Source organism: Camarhynchus parvulus, chromosome 21, assembly GCF_901933205.1.
Source record: "Camarhynchus parvulus chromosome 21, STF_HiC, whole genome shotgun sequence".
Lineage (NCBI taxonomy): Eukaryota > Metazoa > Chordata > Aves > Passeriformes > Thraupidae > Camarhynchus > Camarhynchus parvulus.
The window spans coordinates 3,991,341-4,014,665 of record NC_044591.1 but is presented as its reverse complement, the minus strand read 5'-3'; the positions used below and the strand labels follow the sequence as shown (position 1 = coordinate 4,014,665).

Sequence of the window (23,325 nt, the reverse complement as noted above, 5' to 3'; positions counted from 1 at the left end):
TCCTCCTCTGTCCGCGGGGGCGCGGCGCACGTGGCGCGGGTGTGTGGGAGCGGGGCCGCCGCGTGCGCCGCGTTACGTAACAGCGCGGGGCGGGGGCGCGGCCCCTCAGGGCGCTCCCGGCCCGGAGCGGGCACAGCCCGGGGTCGGCGGGAGAGGCGCGGCCTCGGAGGGGCGGGAAGGCGAAGCGGAGGCCGCCGGGCCCTTTGGCGCTGGGCAGCTGCGAGCTGAGGGGGCGAGCAGCGCGGGAGCGCGGAGCCGGCCCCGGTGCCCACTCGGCTCGGTGGAGAGCGGGGGGGGGGGCGCCGCTCCTCCCACCGTCCCGTGAGGCGGCGCGTGCTCTGCCTGCAGCGCAGGCCGAGGGTCCGGCCGTGCCCCGGTGCCGCGGCAGCCGATGCCCCCCGTGCTGTGGCGCTCAGCGGATCCGCGATGGACGCGAGCGAGCGCCGAGGCGGCAGCGCGGAGCATGGCGCGGCCGGGGCCTGGGCTGGGGCCGGCCGGGAGGCGGCGGCGGCGCCCGGGGGGGCTGCGGGCGCTCGGTGCGCGGCGTGCGCGGGAAGCGGTCCCGGCGGGACCGAGCTGCACAGCCCCGAGTCCGACGGCAAGAAAGCCAACAGGTACCCGGGCAGCGAGCGGGGATGGGTGCTCGGGGTGGGGAGCGGGGAGCCGGGCGCTGCTCGGGCCCGGTGGCTGCGGGGCTCGGCGGTCACGGGCCGTGGGCAGGTGCGGTGAGCGGGAGCTGCCCGCGGCTCCGGTGAGCTGTGCCGCCTCCTGGGAGCGGCTGAGCCGTCAGCGACCCTTGGGTAGCTTGGATGTGTACTTCAGCTAAAGTCTGTTTAGCAGTACCGAAACAGAATTATTGTTATTACTGAAATACTGAAATACATTTTTTTGTGGGCGTTCGGAAATTCAGTAATTTATTTTTTTAATCTAAAAAAGAGTTAAAGAGCTGTAATGTATGCAGCGTTGGACAGGCTTGTGAAGTTACAACGCAATACTTACGCTTATGTAATGATTTATATAGTACGAGTACGATACTAATGATACTGTCGACTGGAAAAGAGTTACTAAAAAAATGGGGTTCATATCTCATCTGTAGGATTAGAATCTGTGATTTCAGGATATTGACTGCTTGTTTTTAGTCCATGAAATAAGCAAATGTAAGGAGAGGTAGATTTTTATCTGTTAACCGTTCTGCAGCTGTTGAAGTCAACAGTTACAAAGTATGACGAAGCCTCTGAAGTCACGAGGCATGAAATATTTGCATCAGGTGTATTTTGAGGCCCTCATGGTTCCCTGAGATGCTTAAACCAGGGACAGCCTTCAAGGCTCAAAAACCTTAGAGAGATCAAGACTCAGCATTTATTAATTATTTTAATACCTGTGTTATTTAGAAAATCTAGAGTAAACATCATCTTCTTTTTAGTTGCTAGGCATCTTAGCAAGCTGAGTGGTTTCAGTGTGACTTTGCCATCCATGATACTGGAGTTGGGAAGGAGGAAGGTAGAGGAGAAAAAACTTTAATTGCAAAAAAGTGAGAAAGCTACAACAGGAAATTTACTGAATGAATATTAGGACATGCCTGGATGTTACAGGACTCTGCAGCCATTCCCATAAATTGTTCATTTAGGGAGTAATTTTAATTGGGTAGCAGTAAAAAAAATTGACACCAGAATTCTCTGGTGAAGTTTAACCTGTGTTTTACAGCGAGCAGTTGAATTGGAGCCAGTCACACAGAGATATGATGATGATGATCCAAGAAATGAAAAGGTGTTTACCTGAGGAGAAAAGGAGTTCTAACAAGCCCAGCACCATCAGTGCTCTCAACTACGCCTTGCAGTGTGTCCAGCAGGTCCAAGGTACGTGTGGAGAAAACCTGGAGAACAGCAGCATGGTGTGCATAGATGTGTCTGGCAACAAGTAGGATTTAAAAAATGCATTCCAGTCATCCTGCAAACAGTTGATTTTCTGAAGCTCTGTGGCTTTGTTGCCAGTTTTTTGGTTTTTTTGTTAAGCAACAGTGTTATCTCTTCTGTTGAGATACGCCCTACTGCTTCTCTTTTCTTCAGAGCCCCATAGCTAAGAGGTGCCTAATAGTAACTTTTTATGTATATTAAGAAAATTATATTCCCATCCCACTTTGAAAAATTATTGGTTAGTTTGTGTCTTCCCACAGAACTAAGTAGCTAAAATTGTACTGCTTCTTCATGCTTGTATTCTGTAACAAAATGAGATTACTCCAGTAGTATAATCAGTATTCCTTTTCCCTTTGTCACTACACAGACCTTCTCATCCCACCTTGGACTTCACCAAAAAGATGACAAAAGTACAAGGGCTGTAAGAAATATTTTCAAAGTAGTCTCCTTACTGACTTCCTTGTGTTTGTTTTGCTTTTTCTGTTTTGTTTTGTTTTTTTTTCAATTAGCAAACAATGACTTTTTCCAGGCTCTGAATGACCGAAGAGTGTTTCAGGCAGATGTGGTGACATACAGCATAGAAGAGTTGGTGGCAGTTGCATCTGAACACACTCCAAAAAACACTGTAAGAATTCAGGCACACTCAAGGAGTTAATTCAATTTCACTAAATATAGTTCCTAACATTGTTTTGTAGAAATAGAATGTGTAAAATTGAAAGGCCTTTAAATTTTAGCTACACAGACCTTCAAGTTTTTTAAGATAAATCAAGATTACATCTTATCTGTGCTGTGTCAGTACCCAACAATAGTGAGTGCAGAAATACTAATTTTTTTTTTTTTTGGCCAGAAGCAACAAATAGCTGTTTGAGAATTCATTTACAGCAGAGCAATCTCTTGAAACAGAGAAAGATTTAAAACCCATCAGATCCATAGTTGTGAGGGACTTTTGGTTTTTATTTGTACTCTGCATTTAAATTTTTTTCATGTTTTGCAATAGATGTTATGCTTTTTGACTCTGCTTTAAAGAAGTATTTCTTGAAATTCAGTAGTGTTGAATGCTGTATCAAAAATATTGCTAATGCCTGAAAAAATACAAAAAAATATTGGAAAGCTCTCAGAATGTTTCTGTGTGTGGAATTGTGATGAATCCTTTGAAATTTGTGGAGGAGTGTGTGGAGGGATAACCAGTCATTCAGAGCAAAGACAAGCATTAATCTGTTTTGAGAAGACTAATGCAGTGTAATTAGCATTTGTAAATCTTGAGTACACTGCTGCAGCACTGGAGAGTGTAGTGGATCACACACTACCCAACACAGCTTTGAACCTCAGCTTGAGGTTGTGGTGTGTGGTGGTTTGGGGTTGGTTTGTTTTGGGGTTGTTTTCCTTTTTATCTTTGTGTTATCACTGCCATGTTTCAGGCAATGATTGCCTTTAATGTTTGTTTTCCAGGACACGTTTGTGGCTGTGTTTTCTTTGCTGTCTGGACGCATAGTTCATATTTCTGAGCAGGCAGCCTCTATTCTGAACTGTAAGAAGAAAGTGTTGGACTCCTCCCGGTTTGTGGAGCTGCTTGTCCCTCAGGATGTGAGTGTGTTCTACACACACACTGACCAGTCTCACCTGCCCCTTTGGAACATGGAAAGTCAAACAGGTGGGACATGGCAATGCTTGTAAATGCTCTGTGTGTCTTTCTGTCTTTGCAGAATGAGAACAGAGTAGTTATTTTAGATGCTTGTGCTACCAATGTGCATCAGCCTCATTTGTTCCTTTTCACTTTGAAAACTGGAGTGGCTGTGGGACCAGTCCTAGCTAATCTCCTAAAGGCTTAACTCTTACTTGGGGTAAATAAAAGGCACATACTGCATTGTTTCATGTATCATCTTACTCATTCCAAATGCTGCTGCTTTTTAAAAAGAAAATAAGTCTGATTGTGAGCTTAAAGTTGTTTAATCTACACCGTATAGTTGCTTAGGTGCTTTGTCTTTATGGTCCTCTCACAGCTCATCAAACCCAAGTTTTACACTGATTTGCTATTTAGTGCCGTATGTGTCTGAACTGAGACTTTTTGAGTCTTGTGTTATTTGTGAGCAGTTCAAATGTAGCTTGCAAGCCAAGGCTGTGTCTTTTGCCCACCTTGACATGTGGCTGTTCTGGCATCAGTTCTGAGAAGTCCAAAGTCCTTGGTATCAAAGGATATGAGACATCTGGAGGTTTTGAATGCCAGGGATTCCACAACTTGGATGCCAGTGATGTGCCTACCCAGCAGAGCAGTGGCACCCCAGTGGAGTTGTGGTTTTCTTGTCTGTATGTAGTTTTTGGTACTTGGCTCATAAAACCAGGAAATGTCACCTTTCCTTTTCACAGTGATGCACTGCAGAAAGTTTTTTTGGTGTGTTGATTGGTTGGTTGATTTGTTTGTTTCCTTTTTTTTTTCCCTATGCATTTTCTCTGAATTTAGTTCCACGTCAGTGATTTCTCTAAGAGTGAGTGGACTCTCACTTTTAGAGAAATGAGAGATAACATTTGATGTGGGGGCAGACTGTTAAACAGACAATTCAGTAGCTAATAAAGAGTAGGTTGTGAAACTTCAGTCTTGCTCAGAAAGTCTGGAGAATGCAGAGTTTAACATAGTTCTGAGAGGTGTGGCCTTTTTAAGGACATTAACTGATACTTTCAATGTGTTCATCTCATTAGCTTCTCCATATGAATATGCCCAGGTGAAATCCTTTTTCTGCAGGATCAGGTAAGTGCATTGTTACAGTTTTATTTTTGTGAAGGCTGACAAGGGGCACAGTACTAGCAGAAACTGTTCTATTGTTATAGCTAACCAGTGTGAGCTCCTGAAACTCCACTACAAAATGGCATTTCTGTGTTTAGTGTTATCATCCAGTAGCACATTTTGAACAGCTTGGCCAGAGTGATGCATAAACTTGCACTGGGACAGAAGGAAAACTGTTTATACTTTTTTCTCTTGGACCTATTGGAGAATGATCTTGTGAAAAATTGCTGTTCCTCCTTTTACTGTTTGAGAGTGGAGCAAAAAGTGTTTTGAGAATAAGATGGCTTGAGAGATTGGGGCAGAAGCCTTAATGGAAACTCAAGTCACCTAAGTCCCACTGTGAAGCCTGACTTGCTGCTGCTGTGAATGCTGTTTGTTGCTTAGTACCTGACTAATCTTAGAGCTAAAAGAGGGAAAAAATTGAAATTGGCTTTCAATCTTCAGTGCAGTTCTATCCCAGGCTCAGGTGGTCTCTGGATTTCAGTAAGAGCTGTTGGCTTCTGAGCAGATAGGACACTTACTCCATCTTTCAGTTGATCATTGATTCATTCATGTGTTACAACAACCTTAGCTCTTAAACCACCTTTGTCTCTTGAATTGTGTAAGGGCACCTGAAGTGAATATGGCAGGACAGATAGCAATAGGTACTAGGTTAGGATTAGGTTGGGGGAGCTTTTATAACAGTTTTTCTCCATGTTTTTGTACAACATCTGTCTCTACTTCCCTTATGTAACAGATCTTTTGATTATGTTGGCTTTATGAGTAAAAATATTTTTTCACAGGCACACACTCTAGGCTTAAGTAAGAAAATGGTTTTTTATGAGTTAGACTTCTGCTCTATCCAATTTCCATTTGTATCTTTTGTTTTCCCAAAGACAGAAGTGTCAGAAGTAGTTTTTATGACACTCACTTCACTTGGTTCTCTCTAGAAACATTTTACAAAACTAACTGTGCAATAAGAAAGTAACTTTTAGTGTAAATTATAATCTTCAAAAATGTAACTGAGTTCTTTCTGTAAGAGCTGGGTACAATATTGAAATTATAACAGGTGAAAAAGCACTTGCAATAGAAAGTGCATATTGTTACCACAGCTGTTGCAAAGCTGTGGTTAAGATGTCATCAAGGACGTTGTGTGCTGCTACAGTTAAAAAACATTCTTGAAAGTCAAATTCTTATGGAAAATAGTCAAAGAATAACAATGCACCAAGTCTGGAGCTGTCTTTCTTATGTAGGTCTGTGAAAACTAACCTTGAGGGAGACAGATATTTGAAAATTTTTTTCCTAAAAATGGTACAGAATAAACAACAAGCAGAAAAAGAACTGTTTAGCTTGAAGGAGAGCACAAAACTGAATGAGTGGGTTTTGTGGATAGACCTGGACTGGGAATTAGAAGATAATCTTTAACCATTAGAGTAGGAGTATTTCTAGGCTGTCTCTGAATGTAAGTGTTGGAGACAAAACATCTACTTGACTTCAGCAGGAGGGAGGTCAGTGTTGCTGAGTGTGTTGACCTTGGATCTCAAAGGAGTGTGCATAGGAGCTGATTATTTGGGTTTGTGCTCAGCATAACTTCTCTGGGCAGGGCTCTCAGCCCTGGCACACAGTATGAGAGCCTTGAAACCATGGTGTTAATCCCTTTTGCTTTTCCTCAGGGGTGGGAAAGATCAAGAACAAGAAGCACGTTGTTACCCCTTCAGAATCACCCCATACTTGGTTCACGTGTGCACTTCTGTCCATGTGGATGCAGAGTCCTGCTGCTTAGCTTTGGCTGAGAAAATCCACTCTGGATATGAAGGCAAGTCAGGAGGTTCCACTGGAAAAATAGCCAAGCCAATAGAAAAATGCAGTGTATGAAAGTCTTCTTCCTTTGTTTAGAGCCTGTGCTTGGGTAGCCTCACCTGTGTAAGCTGCAGCTTGTGTGTGCATGCATGCAAATCCAGAATATCTGTGCTGTGCTGCCTTTGCCAGGCCCCAAAGCATTTGACCTCTACTTGTTATTTTTATTTTTGAGAGAAGTCTGTAGTACCTAATAATATGTAACATTTCTATGAGTTACTGGTTAGAAAGCAGCAAACAATTATAAAGTTTAGGAACCAGTAAATATCATAAGCAACAATAATGCCCAAGTTTTCTGTCTTAGTGCATATTTTGTTTCTATTAGCTCCTCGAATTCCTATGGATAAAAGAATTTTCACCACCACACACACCCCTGGATGTGTTTTTCTGGACATAGATGACAGGTGAGAGATTTGAGTTTTTAAGACCTGTGAGGTATATATGGAGAGGTAGAAAAAATAATTAAGTGATGCAGCTGGAGACCCAAGTAAAGTAGCTGAACTGTGCAATTGGCAATATGTAATGAAACCAGTTTCGTGTTAGTCCACTCATGGAAAGCATTTCACACTCCATGGATGTAATGTCTTTTGTTGGTTTAAAACACATGTTAAACAGAACTGTGGTCAGTTTCCTTATCCAGGGCAGCAGGGAGCTGTGGTAGCATCAACAGTGGAAAACAAGCATAATTACTGACAATGTCCCTATGACCCATTGTCTTCAAGATACATTTTTTTTTCCCCTTTGCATGTAAACAAGCACAAAACTGCCTGCACATGTGAATATCTGTTAAATCTCCAGGCACAGAAATGTTTGTCATGGGTATTTATGTGTCAATATTACAGTACAGGATTATGAGATGGGTTGGGAAATGTTCTGTTGCTTTAGTTAATTTCACTGTAATTGTGCATGGGCCCTTCACTGATCAGCAAAGGGTTAAGGATGGGAATAGTCAAAATTCTGTTATGACCTGTGATAATGTTTGGGTTTCAGAGCAGTGCCTTTGTTGGGTTACTTACCTCAGGATTTAATTGGAACATCCATACTGATGTATTTGCACCCAGAAGATCGTCCTTTGATGATCACTATTCACCGGAAAAGTAAGAGCTGCTTCTGGAGGAATTTCTGTTAGTTTTATGGTGCTTTATCATTCCTTTATCATATTGCTTGACATGTGACTGATCTGCAATCTGGACAAAAATTAACTAATTAACTCATGCAGTCAGTTTGAGATCAAAGTAAATTCAATCCCAAAGTTCTAAGAACCCCAGTCATGTTTGTGCTTGCACTACTGTCATAATGTAAGCTAAACCCTATTTCTTGATTATGTTTTTCTTCCAGTACTGAAATTTGCTGGCCAGCCCCCTTTTGAACATTTACCTATTAGATTTTGTACTCAAAATGGGGATTATGTCATACTGGACACCAGCTGGTCCAGTTTTGTGAATCCTTGGAGCAGGAAAGTTGTGTTCATCATTGGCCGACACAAAGTCCGCACGTAAGTCAGTTGTGGAATTGATCAAATAAAGAGCTTTTCATTGATTACTCTGCAAAACAAAACAGTCTAAGTACTGAACTAGGGACATCATTTGCTCTTGCTGATGTGATAACAGCCTAACATCTGTCTGCACACCTCAGAACAGCATTAGTCTTGTTTATTAAGTGTGAAAATAAGTGACTTACTTTGAAGTCAAAGGCAAAGCTACCTTTTTATTTTAGCAGGTTTTTGCATATAGTTGATGTCCAAATCAAAATACCAGTTTTAGATGAGCCAAAGCTAAAAAGCAGCATAAAATTAATCACTTTAACAAATAATTACCTAAAATTCATTCATGCTCAGCAGAAAAAAAACAATAATTGGCCTTCTTTTGGCATATTTACTTGATACAGCATCTAAATATTTACCAGGGCAACATCTTTTTAAAATGCAGTTAGTATTGAACATACAAATTAATTTTTCAGATGTTTCTCCTTAGTTTTCAAGAAATTTGGAAATGTGATTGACTCTGTTTTTACCTGGTTTCTCTTAGAGAAAATGGCTTTTGTGAATGTCCTTCTGACTTTGCAAAGTGATCTTTTATACAAGATTTTATGGGGTATGAGTTTGCCTTCTGAGTGAAGGAGACAGAGGGGTGGATGTCAGCTTTAACTGGTGTCTCTGCTGATGTATTGACTTCCCTGGAGCTTCCCTGCTCTCAGAGCACCCGTGGGGACAGATGACATTCCTCTGTGTTGAGTCAGCAGAACAGTCAAAATAATCAAAAATCAATTAAGAATCTGTTCTAAGTGTTTGTAGCTATCTTTTCTTCATCAAATGAAAATGAACAGTGAAATGCTGTTGGCTCTCTCCAGAAGCCCTCTGAATGAAGATGTCTTTGCCCCAAGAAGTAAAGAAACGAGCAGCGTGGAGAAAGAGATAAGAGAATTACAAGGACAAATTTACAAACTGCTTCTGCAGGTAAAGAAGGCAAAAGAATTTCAGCACACAGGCTGGCCTTGTTAGTGAAGGCTAAAGAAACGAGTCTGATTACTGGGCTGTTTTGAGGATGGTCTTTTAAAAGGTCTGAAAGAAATTTGCTACATGGATACAGGCCCACCTCATTACAAAAAAAAATCAGTTTGACATTTTTGCCAAGTCTTTATGTTGAAAGGTAAATCTGCATCTTGAAACAGTTTGAAGCATGGTAGAGAATTCTTCATAAGCAAGTGGTAGAGCCCAGACAAATACTGACTTTTCACTTGATTGTCTTTGTTTATTTTAAGTTCTGTGTTGCAAAGTATGTTGTTTCCTTCATTTTGTTCTCTCAGAAGATGATTTTTAATTTTTTTTTCCTTCTCATACAGCCAGTTCACAGCAATGTTTCCAGTGGTTATGGGAGCCTTGGAAGCAGTGGCTCTTATGAGCACTACATCAGCATAGCATCTTCAAGTGACTCCAATGGGAACTGTGCAGAGGAAACACAGGAACCAGTAAGTCTAAATGTGTCACTGCAGAGGAGTGAAAATACACCTGTAAAATTAAAATGTTTACTGTGTACATGTGCTTTTCATCATGAATTTTACTGACATGGGAAGAATAAAGCCATGTTCAAGCTAAATTTTATAATGACAGAGTACTGGCTTTTGTTTTTGCTCTTAATTTTGTTCACTGCTGTAGAAGAGAGTGGAAGTAGTGCTGTCCTAACACAAGCATTGCAAATACCTTATTTCCTTGTGAGGCTCCTGATGAATAAGTCATCAGCTTATTCTCACATTCAGTGCTTGGCGTGGGTATTAAAACATTCATATGCTGAGGCTGTTAGAGCTTTATCATAGTTAATTTACTTAAATTAACCATGATAATTGGATTAATTAAGTTTACAAATACCAATAGATACCAGGTTTAGGCTGATAGTCTGCTCCCCTTCCATTTGAAGAATACAAGTACCCAAGTCAGCTCCTATGGCCTCTTTGTGCTCATTTTATTCTGACTTTGCATTTTTTGTGTGTCTCAAGATGACATTGCAACAAGTTTGTGCAGATGTCAACAGAATAAAGAACCTGGGGCAGCAGCTGTACATTGCATCGAGGAGCAAGCCACAGAAAGCAAATGAACAGGTTGTGAGCTCAGAAGTTTTGGGAGGTAAGTTAATGTAGTTGTGATCCTTGAGGTAACATGAACTCCTGTAGATCTGTACCCATGAGTTGGCTATGTAGTGTTACACTGGAGAACTTTAGATAGCATTTTTAGCATGGCTTAGACATGAGGAGAGGTTTGTTTTGTTTAAAATCCAAACAAACAAGTTCCCCACCCTCCCCCCAATTCATCTCTAAAAATAACCTCAGCAGATGCAATAACTTTTTAACTCCTTGAAATATGGAGGAACATATCTGTCTCTTTCTAGGTTAACAAACTTCTCCTTTTTTATACTTCAATATTTTCTAGTGAAAGTGCATATGTGCTTGTAGCAAGTAGTGTGGAAGCTCCCCTTGGTTACTCCTGTGAGCTCCTGCAAACAATTATAGACTGGGCAATATGGCCTTAATTCCCACTGAAGTAGGGGTTTAGTTACTGAGTGCTTAATGTTATATTAATGCACATAATTTGCAGTTTGTATGTAGCACAGATGTATGGAGAAAGCTGGATGCTCCCTCAAATATCATAGGAATCTGTATTAAAACATTTTGCTCTGTGATACTCTCTAGTAAAGTTAACTGGTGTTGTCCTAGGGGACTGTACTGTCAGTATTGATAGGACTCTGGCCAGTGTATTCATGGTATACAAAATTGTGAATTACTGTTAAATAATGGGTTGGATTCTGTGATGTATAAATGGAAAGAAGAATAATACTAATTGCAGCTTTATTTGCAACTTAAATGCAGGGGGTTTTAGATGCTGTTTTCTTTGTGTTTACTTGCTTTATCAAATGGATGCTTAAGGTGGTGGGGGGGAGGAGGACACTGACTTTTTTCAGGCATCTTTCCCCCCTCTCCTTCCTGTGCCTCAAAACATATAAATTGAGATAAAAATGCAGAATAACTTTGTAATGAGATCTATGCTATCATAGGCCATAGGTCCTTGTATCATTCTGTGGATTCCAGTGTATAGTTACCTTGTGTGTATATAGATATGTATATATATCTGTGTGAGGGTAGTGTTTAGATGCCCTTGAGAGGAATATTTAAAGGTTTTCTCTGTTCCAGGGAAGAGGCACCCTGCTTCCTGCTTTCTTCAGACGCTGCGAGGGGATAGCAGAGAACCAGGCAATGCATTTTATGATGATCCAAAGAAGACTCCCCATGTTCCTTCCTATCAGCAGATCAATTGTGTTGATAGTATCATCAGGTATGAAACTATGAAAAATTTTAGTGATACAAGTTTGAGATTAATTGGTGGAAAGTAAATATCCAAGCAGTTTGCATTGGCCTTAAACTGTCTGGCATTTGAGTTGTGAGATAAATTTGGGATTGTTTGTAAAGTTTTCTGCCTCTCTGAGCATTGGGCTGGATTGCCCAATCTGAAATACACAGTAATGAAAAGTTTAAGACCTAAGATTCTGTTTGTAACTATTTGTTGACCTCTGTCATTGGTGCAGTATGAATTTAAGTGAATTTTGATGGTCCTAATATGTCAGTGTCTTCTCATTACACACTGTGGGAACATCCATATAAAACAGAAAGTTAATATAATTTATAAAATATCAGTATATTTTAACCCAGTGGATAATGTAATCTTTTTTCTTTTTTCTTTTTTTCCTCCTTCAAAGAGTGATAGATTTTATTTAAAATACTCCTTGGAAAGCAGATACGTGTCCAGAACTTCCTGCAGTGAATTTAAAATACTAGTTAACAACCTCTGGATCTCCAGTTTGGATTGTTCAAATATTTGTCTCTCCAAATGGAGAAAAACGCCCCCCAGAGTAGAGAGAGCTTCCTGTGATATGCTTTCATTTCAGATATCTAGAGAGCTGCAGTATTCCAGCATTGAAAAGGAAATGTAAATCATCTGCAAATACATCATCGTCATCTTCAGAAGATGACAAACAAGTCCAGCAAAGTCAACAGGAAGTCAGGGCACTGGAAGGTAACACAAAGTGTACTGACCATCATATTAGAACCACAAAAACTGATTTGGGTTTTTTTATATGTCACTTTTGTGTGTTCCGGAGTTTGTCTGCTTTTCAAACTGTTGTGTTGCTAACAGTATTTTAGTAAATATTTGCCTAAATTGCATAGATCTCCCAGTTAAACATAAGCTAAAATGTTAAGTCTTTGAATGCATCAAAAGAACTCTTTGTTGTTGTTAAATGAACCTTCTGTTGCTCACTCATTTTATGCCACATTTAGTATGTGCTGACATTGCACTGGCATGTAAATACTTTTTTTTGTATATAAAAGTGTCTTATTTAATAGTCTGCATAGTTACTGGTTATTTCTGAACCAGTGAGACTTGATGAATTGGGAGCAGAGTGCTTGGAATGGAATTCCATGTAGAAACTTTGTCATTTGCCAATAGATACTGCTATGCTGTCAGCAGTTGAGTCCCACACGCCAATATCTGCTGGTCTGGAAGAGACGCTGAAAGACCAGACAACTTCAGGCATGGTGGGAGCTCCTCTGGCAGACCTGACCCTGTCCAACAAGGCTCCAAGTGTCATATCTGTCACCAGCCAGTGCAGCTACAGCAGCACTATAGTGCATGTCCCACACCCTGAATCAGGTACTGTTCACACTCACAAAACACTGACTGATGTTTCAATTTACACAATGTTTCCAGCCTGAAGTACACGGTGAGAAAGTGTTGTTCATGAATTCTGAAATATTCAAGTACTTCTCAGGGTGCTGTGAAGAAAAGCTTGAGCCTGGAGGTTTTTAGGGTATTTTAGTAAAATAGTTTTAACAGGCTACACTGTTTCCTTTCCCCTTGAACTTCATTGCATATGCCTCAAACACAACAATGTGCTTTTGGCCATCGAGGATTCGAATAAAAATTACTATGGGGCCAATGTCACTTCATTTTAATGCAGAAAGAAGAAAAAAAAAAAGCATGTAGCTGCTATTTTACTAAGAAAATATGAAGAAGTGCCTCTAACTTCAAAGTGAATTTGAAGTTTTCCAGACCATGCAAAGGAATTTGCTCAATTGATGTTAGTTTAACTACATTTGAGTTGAAAAAGAGTGTTGTCTCCCCATGCCTCTGCTCAGTAGCTCAGATGAGGTTGTTTTCTGTTTAACACTGGGTTTTGTGGTAGTTGACACCAGAAGGGCAGAGCAGAGAGTGATTTGTTTTCTTCCCTCTTCAAAGAAGTGACTACAATGGAGGATGCTGCTGTTGGAAGTGAACAAATTGAGCTGCCTCCTGTGAATGCTCAGAGTCTCCCAGTGCTGCCTGAGGACTTAAAGCCAGTTGGGCTAACAAAAGAGACGTTGTCAGCCCACACTCAAAAGGAGGAGCAGAACTATGTTGACAAGTTCAGACAGAGGGTCTTGCTCTCTCCGTTCAGGACTTACCTTCAACAAGGAAGTGGAAGTAACAACAGACATTCCTGTGGCCAAGGTAGGCAGCAGCTTTGAGAAATAAAGAGTTGTTAGATGATTTACAAGACCAGCCTGACCATGAAGTCTGGTTCTCTTTTGTATAATTCAGTGAGTGTCTTATTGTGGCTGCTTACAGAATGCTTCCTTTAGATTGCCAAGATTTCACAGCAGCATTGCCCACACAGAGGGTCTGCTCAGTCTTGGATCTTGCTGTCTTAGACTTTTCACAAAGCAGATAGTTATTGCAATAAAGCCTGCAAATCCCAGGTAGTTTGTTGCCTTCCCTTGAAAGAATGTAAAGGGTCTGGTTGGGATAAGCCAAAGTGATCGATAAGAAAGTTGATGACATGAAGGAAAATATTGTAGATATGTCAGCAAATCCATCACTGGTTTCTGGAAGAATTATCCAGAGGAAAGTCAGCTGTCTGGCTAAGCCATACTCATTTGTCTGGGTGGTTTTTTTTTCTTTTTTCCTCGTTCTCTCATTTCAGTGAATATATTTATTTTTCTTCCTCAGGTGATTCCCCTTCAAAGCAGATGAGCCCAGCTAACTGTAAAAAAGGAAAACATGGAAAATTCAAGCGCCAGAAACCTCAGAGACAGTGCTCAGATAGCCACTCTTCTAGTAAAAACAGAAATAGTCTTCCATGTGAAAAGAGAGCAAATCAGAAACAGTTGTTCTCTCCCTCAGAAGTGTCCTATCTGAGCTCCTCCAGTCTGAATGTCCATCCTCCTGTGGGATTTCCTGCCTATTTGAATCCAGTGTCTACTTTTCCAGCCTCTTCTGGAGGAGAGCAGCTTGCCCTTCGCTCATCACAACCCCAGTCCATGTCCTCATCACAGCTATGCTGTGGACCACAGTCATACCCAGTCTTTTATCCCCCAAACATAGGCACATTTATGGCTGTATTTTTTCAGGGTTTCCCCATGTATGCTCAGATGCCTCAGCATGTCTTTCTCCCTGGCCCTCAGTGTGTTTATCCCCCCTCTTCATATCCATGCACCACGTTACCTCCAGCACCCCCTCCTCGTGCTCCATCACCTGTAGCACCACGCTCTGTGGATCAGCCCTTTCCAGCCTCTCCTCACTCATTTGTGGAGGACCAGCAAGAGGGCCAGTGTGACCAGGCCCTGCTGCTGAGCAGCTCAAGGAGCAGCTCCCCACTTCAGCTGAATTTGCTTCAAGAAGAGCTGCCAAAACCTATGGAGCTTTCCATTAGTGCTGATGTTAAGCCACATGCAGAAGATAAGCACGTAAGTAACAAAGGTTTTTCAGGTAGAGGAGAAAGTGACTTTCACAGTGTTCTGCCAAACCAGTGGTGATGATCTGTGTGTCAGGGACACAGATTTTGTCAGCTGCTTTTTCTGTTGGCTGTGCTATGTAGGCTGCAGGTCACAAATAGCACAGGAGGTGGAGAAAGCAGTTTATACTTGTGCTTATGGGAACTTGTACCAGTACAGTGTGGGCACTTAGTAAATGACAGAAATGTGAGATCTTCTGGTCTAGGCTGCCACAAGCTGCTTCTGCTGAGCATTCTGGCAGCAACCTTTTCAATGGAACTGTCAGCTAGAATTTGGGGTTTGGGGCTTTTTATGCATGTGGAACTCGGTTTAGTGCTGCGCAATTTGCATCCTTTTTCACCCAGTCCCACAGTCTCTGTGGAGAACCAAAACAAAGGGAAGATATTTTTCTAATTACTCCCTCTGTCTCCCAGGGATGCAGCTAATGAAAGAAGAACAGGGATCCGTGTGGGTCGGTTTCCATACATGGGCATAGAAAAGGCCTCTCCAACTTCCGCGGTAAACTGAGGCAGGAATCTGAGCTCTGCAGGCAAGGAAAAAAATGTTGCCTCCTGAATCCAGATTGGGCTGGAAAGGCTGGAGCAGCTGAAACTGCAGGGTAGGGTCCTGAAAGGGGAGCTGGTGTACCTGGAGCTGCTGAAGCAGTTGCTTCGCATAGTGAATCAGGGGAAGACTCTCATTTTCCCTGTAGTGCACCTTTGCTTGATGTGAATGGCTGCTTCATGCCATCCAACAGGATGTGAAGGGAACTGACTCCTCTCTTGTCAGCTGAAATTGTTAACTTTATGCAACTATACAATATCCTGACAAATTGGGGAAGGATCTACAGCAGAAACCAGTAAACTAGAGTTCAGATGCTTGTTGATTTTCACCCATGAAGAGTGTTATCCTGAGTTCTAAACCGCCACTCATTTTCAGAGCTAAAACCTCCAAACCTCTTGAATTGATAGGAGAACTTGGTCAACATGTGACAAATGCAATAACTGCATGAGTTTCCTTTTGCATACTTAAGTGTAACTTCTGTGGATGTGTTGGATCTGCTTTTTGTCTCCAGGATAATGATCCAGAAGATAATGGTAAAACTGCTGCTCTTGAATTTCCTGACCACTCGTTGTACAAGGACTCACAGTTGGGTTCAGGCTCAGCAGCATCAGGCAGTGGATCAGCTTTATCTGGTTCTTTAGGCTCTAGCTTCAACGAGACTTCTGGTCATGGCACAGGTAGGGAGGCCCAAGATTTAGGTATTTGGTGCTAGATGGCTTGCTAACATAGAATTAATAGCAGGATACTGTAGTGGGGATGGGAAATCCATGTAAGAAGATCCGTGGCCTTCTCACCAGCTTTCAGTGTTTGAAGCCAAGTTTGTTTCAGTCACTGTAGTTGGAAATGTGAGTCTAAGAAGCCATTCCTTTAACCTGGAAGTCACCCTTCATTTTTCTCATTATCACTTTTGTCTGCATTAGATACTACTTCACATCTTACTTGGCTAAAGGTGAATCTGCCCAGAGCAGGACCTCTCAGAAGCAGAGAAGTTGAGCCAATTAATTTTGAGAAAAATGAATAGAGCTTTGAAGATCTTGAATAATTTGAGACAATGCACTTTCTCTTTGAATTCTCAATAGGTAGTAATTGCTAGAGCAATCATCTGGGAATACCTGTGTTTGTATTACAGAATTAACTTGCAAGAATACACTGGGGGTGATGTACTTGTGCTGAATTACTGGGATTTTCCAGGCATCTGCCTTTTTTTTTTCTTTTTTTTTTTTAATGGTCATGCTCAGCAGGTAGTGGGAAAAGCAGCAAGTATTTTGCCAGTAATTATTCTTCTGGAGCTTCCAAAGAAGAGGAGAATCAGGAAGCAGAAGAAAAAGGGACAGCTTATAAATCGAAACATGAGTCAGCCTGGGTGAAGATGGATCACACACCTGAGAGATTTCTAATGAATTACCAAATGCCAAACAGGTTGGAAAACATCAACAATTTCTGTCATGTAGACTGGAATTGTGCATTTCTGACATGTAGACTGGAACTATAGGATTAAAGTGAGACTGTGGAAACAGCACACATACCAATGAAACTTCAAGAAGGTGTCTTAGATTTCTTGTGCAGTTTAGTCCTGGCTATTTACTTACTTTTGTCTTCTTTTTCCCATTTCCTTGTCTGTTAGAATAAGGTAACATGTAATCTTTTTTGCTGAAGTATTAATGGGATTGGTACAGGACAATAATAGTAATTGTCCTGTACTTTGAATGCATAAAGGGATAAAACTACAGGTTATTTGCAAGTAATTAGCTTTTATATATATAAAATTTGTAATTGGATTCCACATTTTAAAAAGCACCATGTAAAGCCATAAAACAAAAAAAATCCACACCACTACCAAAAACTTGCAACAAAACCAACAGCAAGCAAACCCCACACTGTGAGCCCAGTGTTGAAAGCAGCCTTACAAAGCAAATAAGGTATGAAGTACAGTTCCCTTTCAGCAGCTGATGCTGTTTAGGCTTCAGCCATAGATCGTGGTGAGGAGACTCTCACAATGTCAGTGCCTGCCTTGCTTGTGTAGCACAGCTGTGCTCACAGGTGTGTCTTCCCTGCAGAATCAAAGAGGAGGTTCTGAAGCAGGATCTGGAGAAGCTGGCAGTCATGCAGAAGCAGCAGCCTTGGTTCACAGATGGGCAGAAGAAAGAGCTTGCAGAGGTGCACTCATGGATCAGGACCCAGACTGTGCCCCTGCAAATCAGCACCCAGGTGAGGAAAGGAGCTGCAGGTCCCTCCTGCCTTGGCCAGCCCAGGCATTTCCAGCCAGGGCCACCTTATAGTGCCATGATCTCCAGTAAGGCATCTAGAGTTGGTTCTTTCTCTTGGCATTAAGTTCTTTGCTCTTTTTCTTCTAAAATTGTTGCTATAATTGAATAGCATGTAATGTTGGGATATCAGTAAACATTAGATCAGGTGTGATCAGGAAGCTGAAAAATGCTCAGTCACAGAGGAGGGTCAGGTGTATTGTAAGAAACACAAAAATAGCCAGTTTTTTGTAGGTGTATTCATTAATTCATTCAATCTTACACTTCATTATTTTAGCTTGGGCACTCTGGTAAACTGCTTCTGGTTTGCCTTGATGTGTGTTAGAGAATGTCTTAATCACTTTAAAGGGCTCCCAGCTGCTATGGAGAACAGCAAGACAGATCTAGTCCCACAAAGACTTAGAGCTTCAGTGTTGAATTGTACAGAAAGTTTTAAGGCTGTGTTAATGTACTTGTGTACCAGAAAAATCTCTTGTCTGTTTTAGGACTGCATGTTGGGCTGGGGTTGTGAAACATGGCATTCTGAGATGTGGTATTTATTCTTAGAGAAGAAAAACTAAGACTTGTATGTCCTTGGCTATGGAACAAAACTAGAAAACTAGTCTTGGTTTTTCTAGTACCTCATTGATAGCGTGTATCCTGTTGTGGTTAAGAACTCTGTGTTTGATTCAGATAGCAAAATTAGGTCTAGTGATTGTGTAGAAAATTCTGTTAAGTGTTAGGAAATGTATTGGTATGCAAATATCACTAATTTCTGTCTAAGGTTTCAAGAGATTGCAATGTATCATTCCATAGGGTTTGACCCTTTGAAATATACTCATGAAAAGAATTTAAATTTCTATTTCTTGCTCCTTTCCAAAGGGCTGTGTTACGTGTGACAGCAGGGAAGGAAGTTGTGAGGCTGCAGTGGCTGATGACAGCATGGAGAACAAGGAAGAGCCACGCTGAGGACATCAGCCCTGTGTCAGTGCCACTGCTGGGTGTCATTGCCACCCTGTTCCCTCCTCTGGCTTTGCTCCATGATCTCCATGGCCACCTCTTACCAACATGAGCAGTCACACATGAAATTCCCTCTCCCTCTTCCACTCCTGGCATGACTCTGAAGACAATCTTTCAGTGGGAGGCTCTTTCACTTTCTGACCTCATGGAATGGGTTATGTTTGTAACCTTTAACTGCTCAATGATGAGCAAAATACAAAGATTTTTTTTGTTTGGGTGTTTGTTCTTTTGAAGTTAGCAAGTGTGAAAAGATGCAGTGTTTAACAACCTGTGGTGATGAACCTACTGATCAGAGCATGTTTACTGTCCAAGGTGGATGTATTGAAGCCCAGCTGCAGTACTCTTCATTTTTGTTGAATATTTAAAGGTCTAAACTAAAGATCCAAATAATCTGAAGTTCTGAAATTGATGTAGCTGGTTTGAGAATCTGAAGAGCAGCTGAAATTGGCTGGGTTATTCTGCATCAAATGCCTTTTGCCAGCTTGTGCCCATTGAAAAGAAGTAAACTGAAGTGGAAAAAAGCAAATTATTCCCTATGTTTTTTGTGATGTGTGTTTTGGAGTCAAGTTGTTTTACAGCTTTTGATTTTAAAGCTGTGTTTATCAAGACAGATACATAAATTAATTAAGGATAGCTGGTTTGCAAATACACCAGAGATGAAATTACATACAGCAATTAAAAAAAACCCAACCAACCCAAAAGTATCAATCCACAGGCTCTGCTTTTTAAAAACAGACCCATGGAAAATTTTCTCTCTCAAGGCAAGTAGTTATCAATTAAAGTAGTTACATGTAATCTAAGATAAAAGATGGGTTTGTATCTCAATGTTTTCTTTGTTGAGTGGTTAGAGGAGTTGAATCCAGACATAACAAATAGGAAATTATTTAAGCAGTTTCTCTGATTTGTTTTTGTTGTGGTAATGCCAAAACCAAAAAGAATTCATTTCATTTCTCCTGCTTTCAAAACTCACGTGTTGTGGAGCTAAACTTGAGCATCAAACCACATATTCATTATTTCTTAGCAGTATTGACTTCCTGCATAAGATTTAACCTCTTTCATTGTAATGGAGTCTCTGGCTGTTGAAATCCATGGATGAAAAAGGAGTTTGTAGTTCAGAACGTGGTAACCACTTCCAGTATGTAAAAGGACTTGTTCTTATTAATGTCTCAAAGTGCTCTTCAAACAGGACATGCTTAGCTGAAAACCTGATATATTTTGTCTGATTTGCCCTCTGTTTATCAAAAGCTGGATGTAATCAGATTTTCCTTGTGATGTTATTACTCACCTTAGCTTTCTCAGCAAAGAGTTTAAGAATGTAACATGTTATTTACCCTTTCGTTCTGTGTAATCCTTTTGCTGCTGTGTGAAATATTTTAATTTCTCTAGTTTCAGTTACTGGTAAGCTTCAAGTAAAATACTGTGATCTGCAGGTCATTGAAGGAAAACTATATTTATCTAAAGGCTTCTTTACTTGTAAAAGTCAATCCAGTGACAATCTTTCTTGTTCAAGTTTATTTTAAGGAAAGTTATTTTTACAGAATTTTGAGTTTTCAAGGCTAATTTGACTCAGGCATTGTTCTTTTTTATGGATTTGGGAGTTTTCTCAATGTTTTTGCCTGCTCTGTTTATACCTGTTGGTTTCTATTTATTCTTAAGCTATGTTTCTTTGTCTTTCAGTTTTTTCAGCTTGGACTTGTTTTTTTTTCTTGTGTTGTAAATCAGCAAGGTCCACACATCCTCACTACTGCTTGTGTTCAAACTTCAAACACCTCTTAAAATAGGAGACTTCAGTAGGTGTTTACATGTAGCAGGTCATGTATTCAAGTAGGAGATGTGGGCAATATCTTACACCTTTCCTAGTCTTTTTACAGCGTTTTCCTAACATGTTATTCTGCTTTATAAGCACACTGCCTAAAATATTTGCTCTAAAACATGTAATCAGATACTTTGTGTAAAGGTTCTTTCTTGATTGGGAAGCTTCTTAATTAATTTATCTGTCAAATTAGACTTATTCACTAGAATCCATTCTACTTAGCTGTGCTTAAATTAAAATGATTGCTTCAATGCGTTTTGAGATTTAGTGAAATAGATTAAATTGAATATTTCAGTTAAGGACAGCTGTCTCCTTCAAAATTGCTTGGAACCCTAAACCAGAAGGAAAGTTATGATAACAGTAGACTCTTTTGTGTACATTATTTTTATTTCCTGAGTTTGAAAGTTTTGTTTATTTCCCAAGTATGAAAATGAGCTGATTTGCAATGTCTTAGCAGGCAGACATGTCATCTCTTTTGTAAAACAGTGAGACAGTTCAGGGGAATGGCAATATGTCCCTAACACTTGAATAATGCTTTTGATCCATAGGTCCATGAACATGTCAAAAAGATGACTTTTATTATCCCAGCTGCATAAAAAGAGGCAGAGACACAAAGCTACATACCCACAGTCTATTCCAGATTTGGGAGTCTTCACTTGCTATACCGTGTGCTGTCTTTGCTACAAGTGATCAAGATTCTGTATGTAGAAACCTGATCATGTTACCTGTGTTTCTTGTTAACCCTTCTTGTACCCCCTGCTGCTGTGAATTTATGCCCACAGAATCATTGAGCAACAGCCCAGAGAGTTTTTGAATTGCTGTGAATACCACAGACCTTCTGGCCGTATATAATGAAAATTCATGTGCCTAGGAGTTTGAATTCCAAGTTTGTAATCCTGGCTAAATCTTAGGTGCAGGATCCCTTCTCTGGGGCTACACATTTCCTGGGTTATGGAAAAAATTATGGTGTAGGAAAATAATGTCAGAGGAGTGAACAGATGAATCAGTGCCCTGTGTGATGATAAGACAATTATTTGCCCAAAAATCAAACGGTCTTGGCTGCAAACTCAGCAAGTTTTATCCCTTTAGGATTAAAAAACACCCAAGCTTTCCCAAGGTACTCTTTACCCTGCTAGAACCACAACTTCATCTTGCAATGGAAATGCCTTATCAAGCCTTTGACCTCATTTCCATAAGTTTTCAGGAACTGGCAGTTTTTGCTTCTGCTTGTACTCATCTTTCAGTCTCTGTAGTGTGCTGGAGTGATGACAGCAAGATGCACTTCTGATCAGAAAGGCCAGTGGAGGGAGTGTTGCAGCTGGATTTGCACCTGCTGTTTTGTTTCTGTGGCTTTGTTTTGCCTGGCAAAATGTTGCAGACAGTTTAGAGCTGCTTGGAAAAATCACTTATTTAGTGGTCAGAGGGAAAACATGCTGGTACAGCACTGATGCAGTTACTGCCCCCTGTGGGGGTGTCAGCAGTTTGGAAACCCTCAGAGGATTTCGCTGGCAATCTTTTTTTGTTGTTGTTGTTGTATTCATAAATGTAGAATTATGTTTTTAAAAGATGAATTGTTGTGCAGATATTTTCATGGCATTGCTATGAACAGAAGGGACCCTCATGTATTTTTACAGTGTGGTAAATACTTGCTGAATGAGTAATGTATTGGTAAGTTTCTCTTCCAGCTGAATCCAGTTTTGAATCACAATTGAATGAATTTTTACATCAGTTGGTAGAAGTATTTTATTGAAACAATATTCAGCTGTGGTTGAATTTACAGTTGTGATTTTAACTGTACACTTTAAAGGAGCATCTGATTTTATAAATAAAACAAAAATATGCTGCAAAGAACTGCTCAAATGTGTGTTTATTTTGCTCTTGGCAATGTGTAGAAAATATATTTTTAGCAGAACCCTCAATACCTTTTTTGCTTGTACGTGGGTTGTGGGTACAGTGAAAATGGCCATGTTGTGGCCATTGATGCTGTTTTGCTGAGGGGTTTTGTGGTGGTTTGGTTTTTTCAGTCACAGCCCACCTTGCCAACTCTAGGATATGCTCTTTCTTTTTGAACTGTATCCCACAAGGGTGAGGACTTTTTGTGTGTGAAATATTATATCTGTATTTCTAAACTGCTGGGATTTGGCATGCAGGACTTAAAGCTTCTGTCTGACTTGTCTAAAAAATTTTTGTTCTAGAGGAAATACAGAGAAAAAAATCATAGGTTCAATTCGTGAACATGTCTCATAGAGCAAGGAAGTTCTTAACTAATTGCAGAGCAACAATTTGTTCATCTTTTTCTGCTTTAAGGGACATAACAGAGAGATATGATTGAAAGAAGCCTGCAGGAGAAAGGCAAAATCACTGCAGGGAGTACAAGGTACAGAACAAAAGTAGCATCATACTGAAATTGGAAAAGAAAGAAGTAATCTTAGATGAGTACATAACTGAACTGCTTCTGATGAGGTAAGTGATGCAGTGCCTTGAAATACAGGCATCTTGAAAGTAACATTGGATGTATCATTGCTGAGGGTTTATTGATTTTTTTTTAGGGTTATTTGGTCATTTTAAGCATTCTTAAAAATGTGAGTCAAATTATCTATCTATTTCAAAAAATGAGGATAAATGAAATGGCTTGTGAAATGAAAAATGTTCAGGGTTGGATCTATGTTTTTATTCAGAGATCTGGGCTTTTTCAGCCTATCCACATTTCTGATTCTCAGTAGCAGTCATCCTGCTGCCAGCTCAAGTCCTGGCTCACAGCTGAGAACCTGCAGTTCCACATTTGTGTGGATGTCAGAGGTGAGCTGCACCATGTACTGCTGTACTTTTGGCATGTGATGCTTCATCATCCCATTCTCAGAA

At 40.6% G+C, this 23,325-nt stretch overlaps 1 protein-coding gene across 6 annotated transcripts; it reads left to right on the top strand.

The window, feature by feature from the left end:
• The first annotated feature begins 94 nt into the window (after positions 1-94).
• Positions 95-22,305, top strand: PER3 (period circadian regulator 3). 6 transcript variants are annotated; one of them, XM_030963895.1, is made up of 21 exons: positions 95-614; positions 1,705-1,856; positions 2,423-2,538; positions 3,363-3,564; positions 4,608-4,656; positions 6,345-6,487; positions 6,854-6,932; positions 7,519-7,625; positions 7,867-8,023; positions 8,878-8,983; positions 9,370-9,495; positions 10,021-10,147; positions 11,209-11,350; positions 11,961-12,088; positions 12,521-12,724; positions 13,310-13,561; positions 14,060-14,796; positions 15,899-16,064; positions 16,629-16,806; positions 17,445-17,595; positions 18,513-22,305. In XM_030963895.1, the coding sequence occupies exons 1-21, from the start codon at positions 427-429 to the stop codon at positions 18,597-18,599; spliced, it is 3,597 nt and encodes a 1,198-aa protein (XP_030819755.1). In that variant the 5' UTR covers positions 95-426; the 3' UTR covers positions 18,600-22,305. The 6 variants fall into 6 exon arrangements, with proteins under 6 accessions (XP_030819755.1, XP_030819754.1, XP_030819753.1 ...); XM_030963894.1 differs by having other exon boundaries at positions 16,626-16,806; XM_030963893.1 differs by having other exon boundaries at positions 8,854-8,983.
• Positions 22,306-23,325: the final 1,020 nt, after the last annotated feature.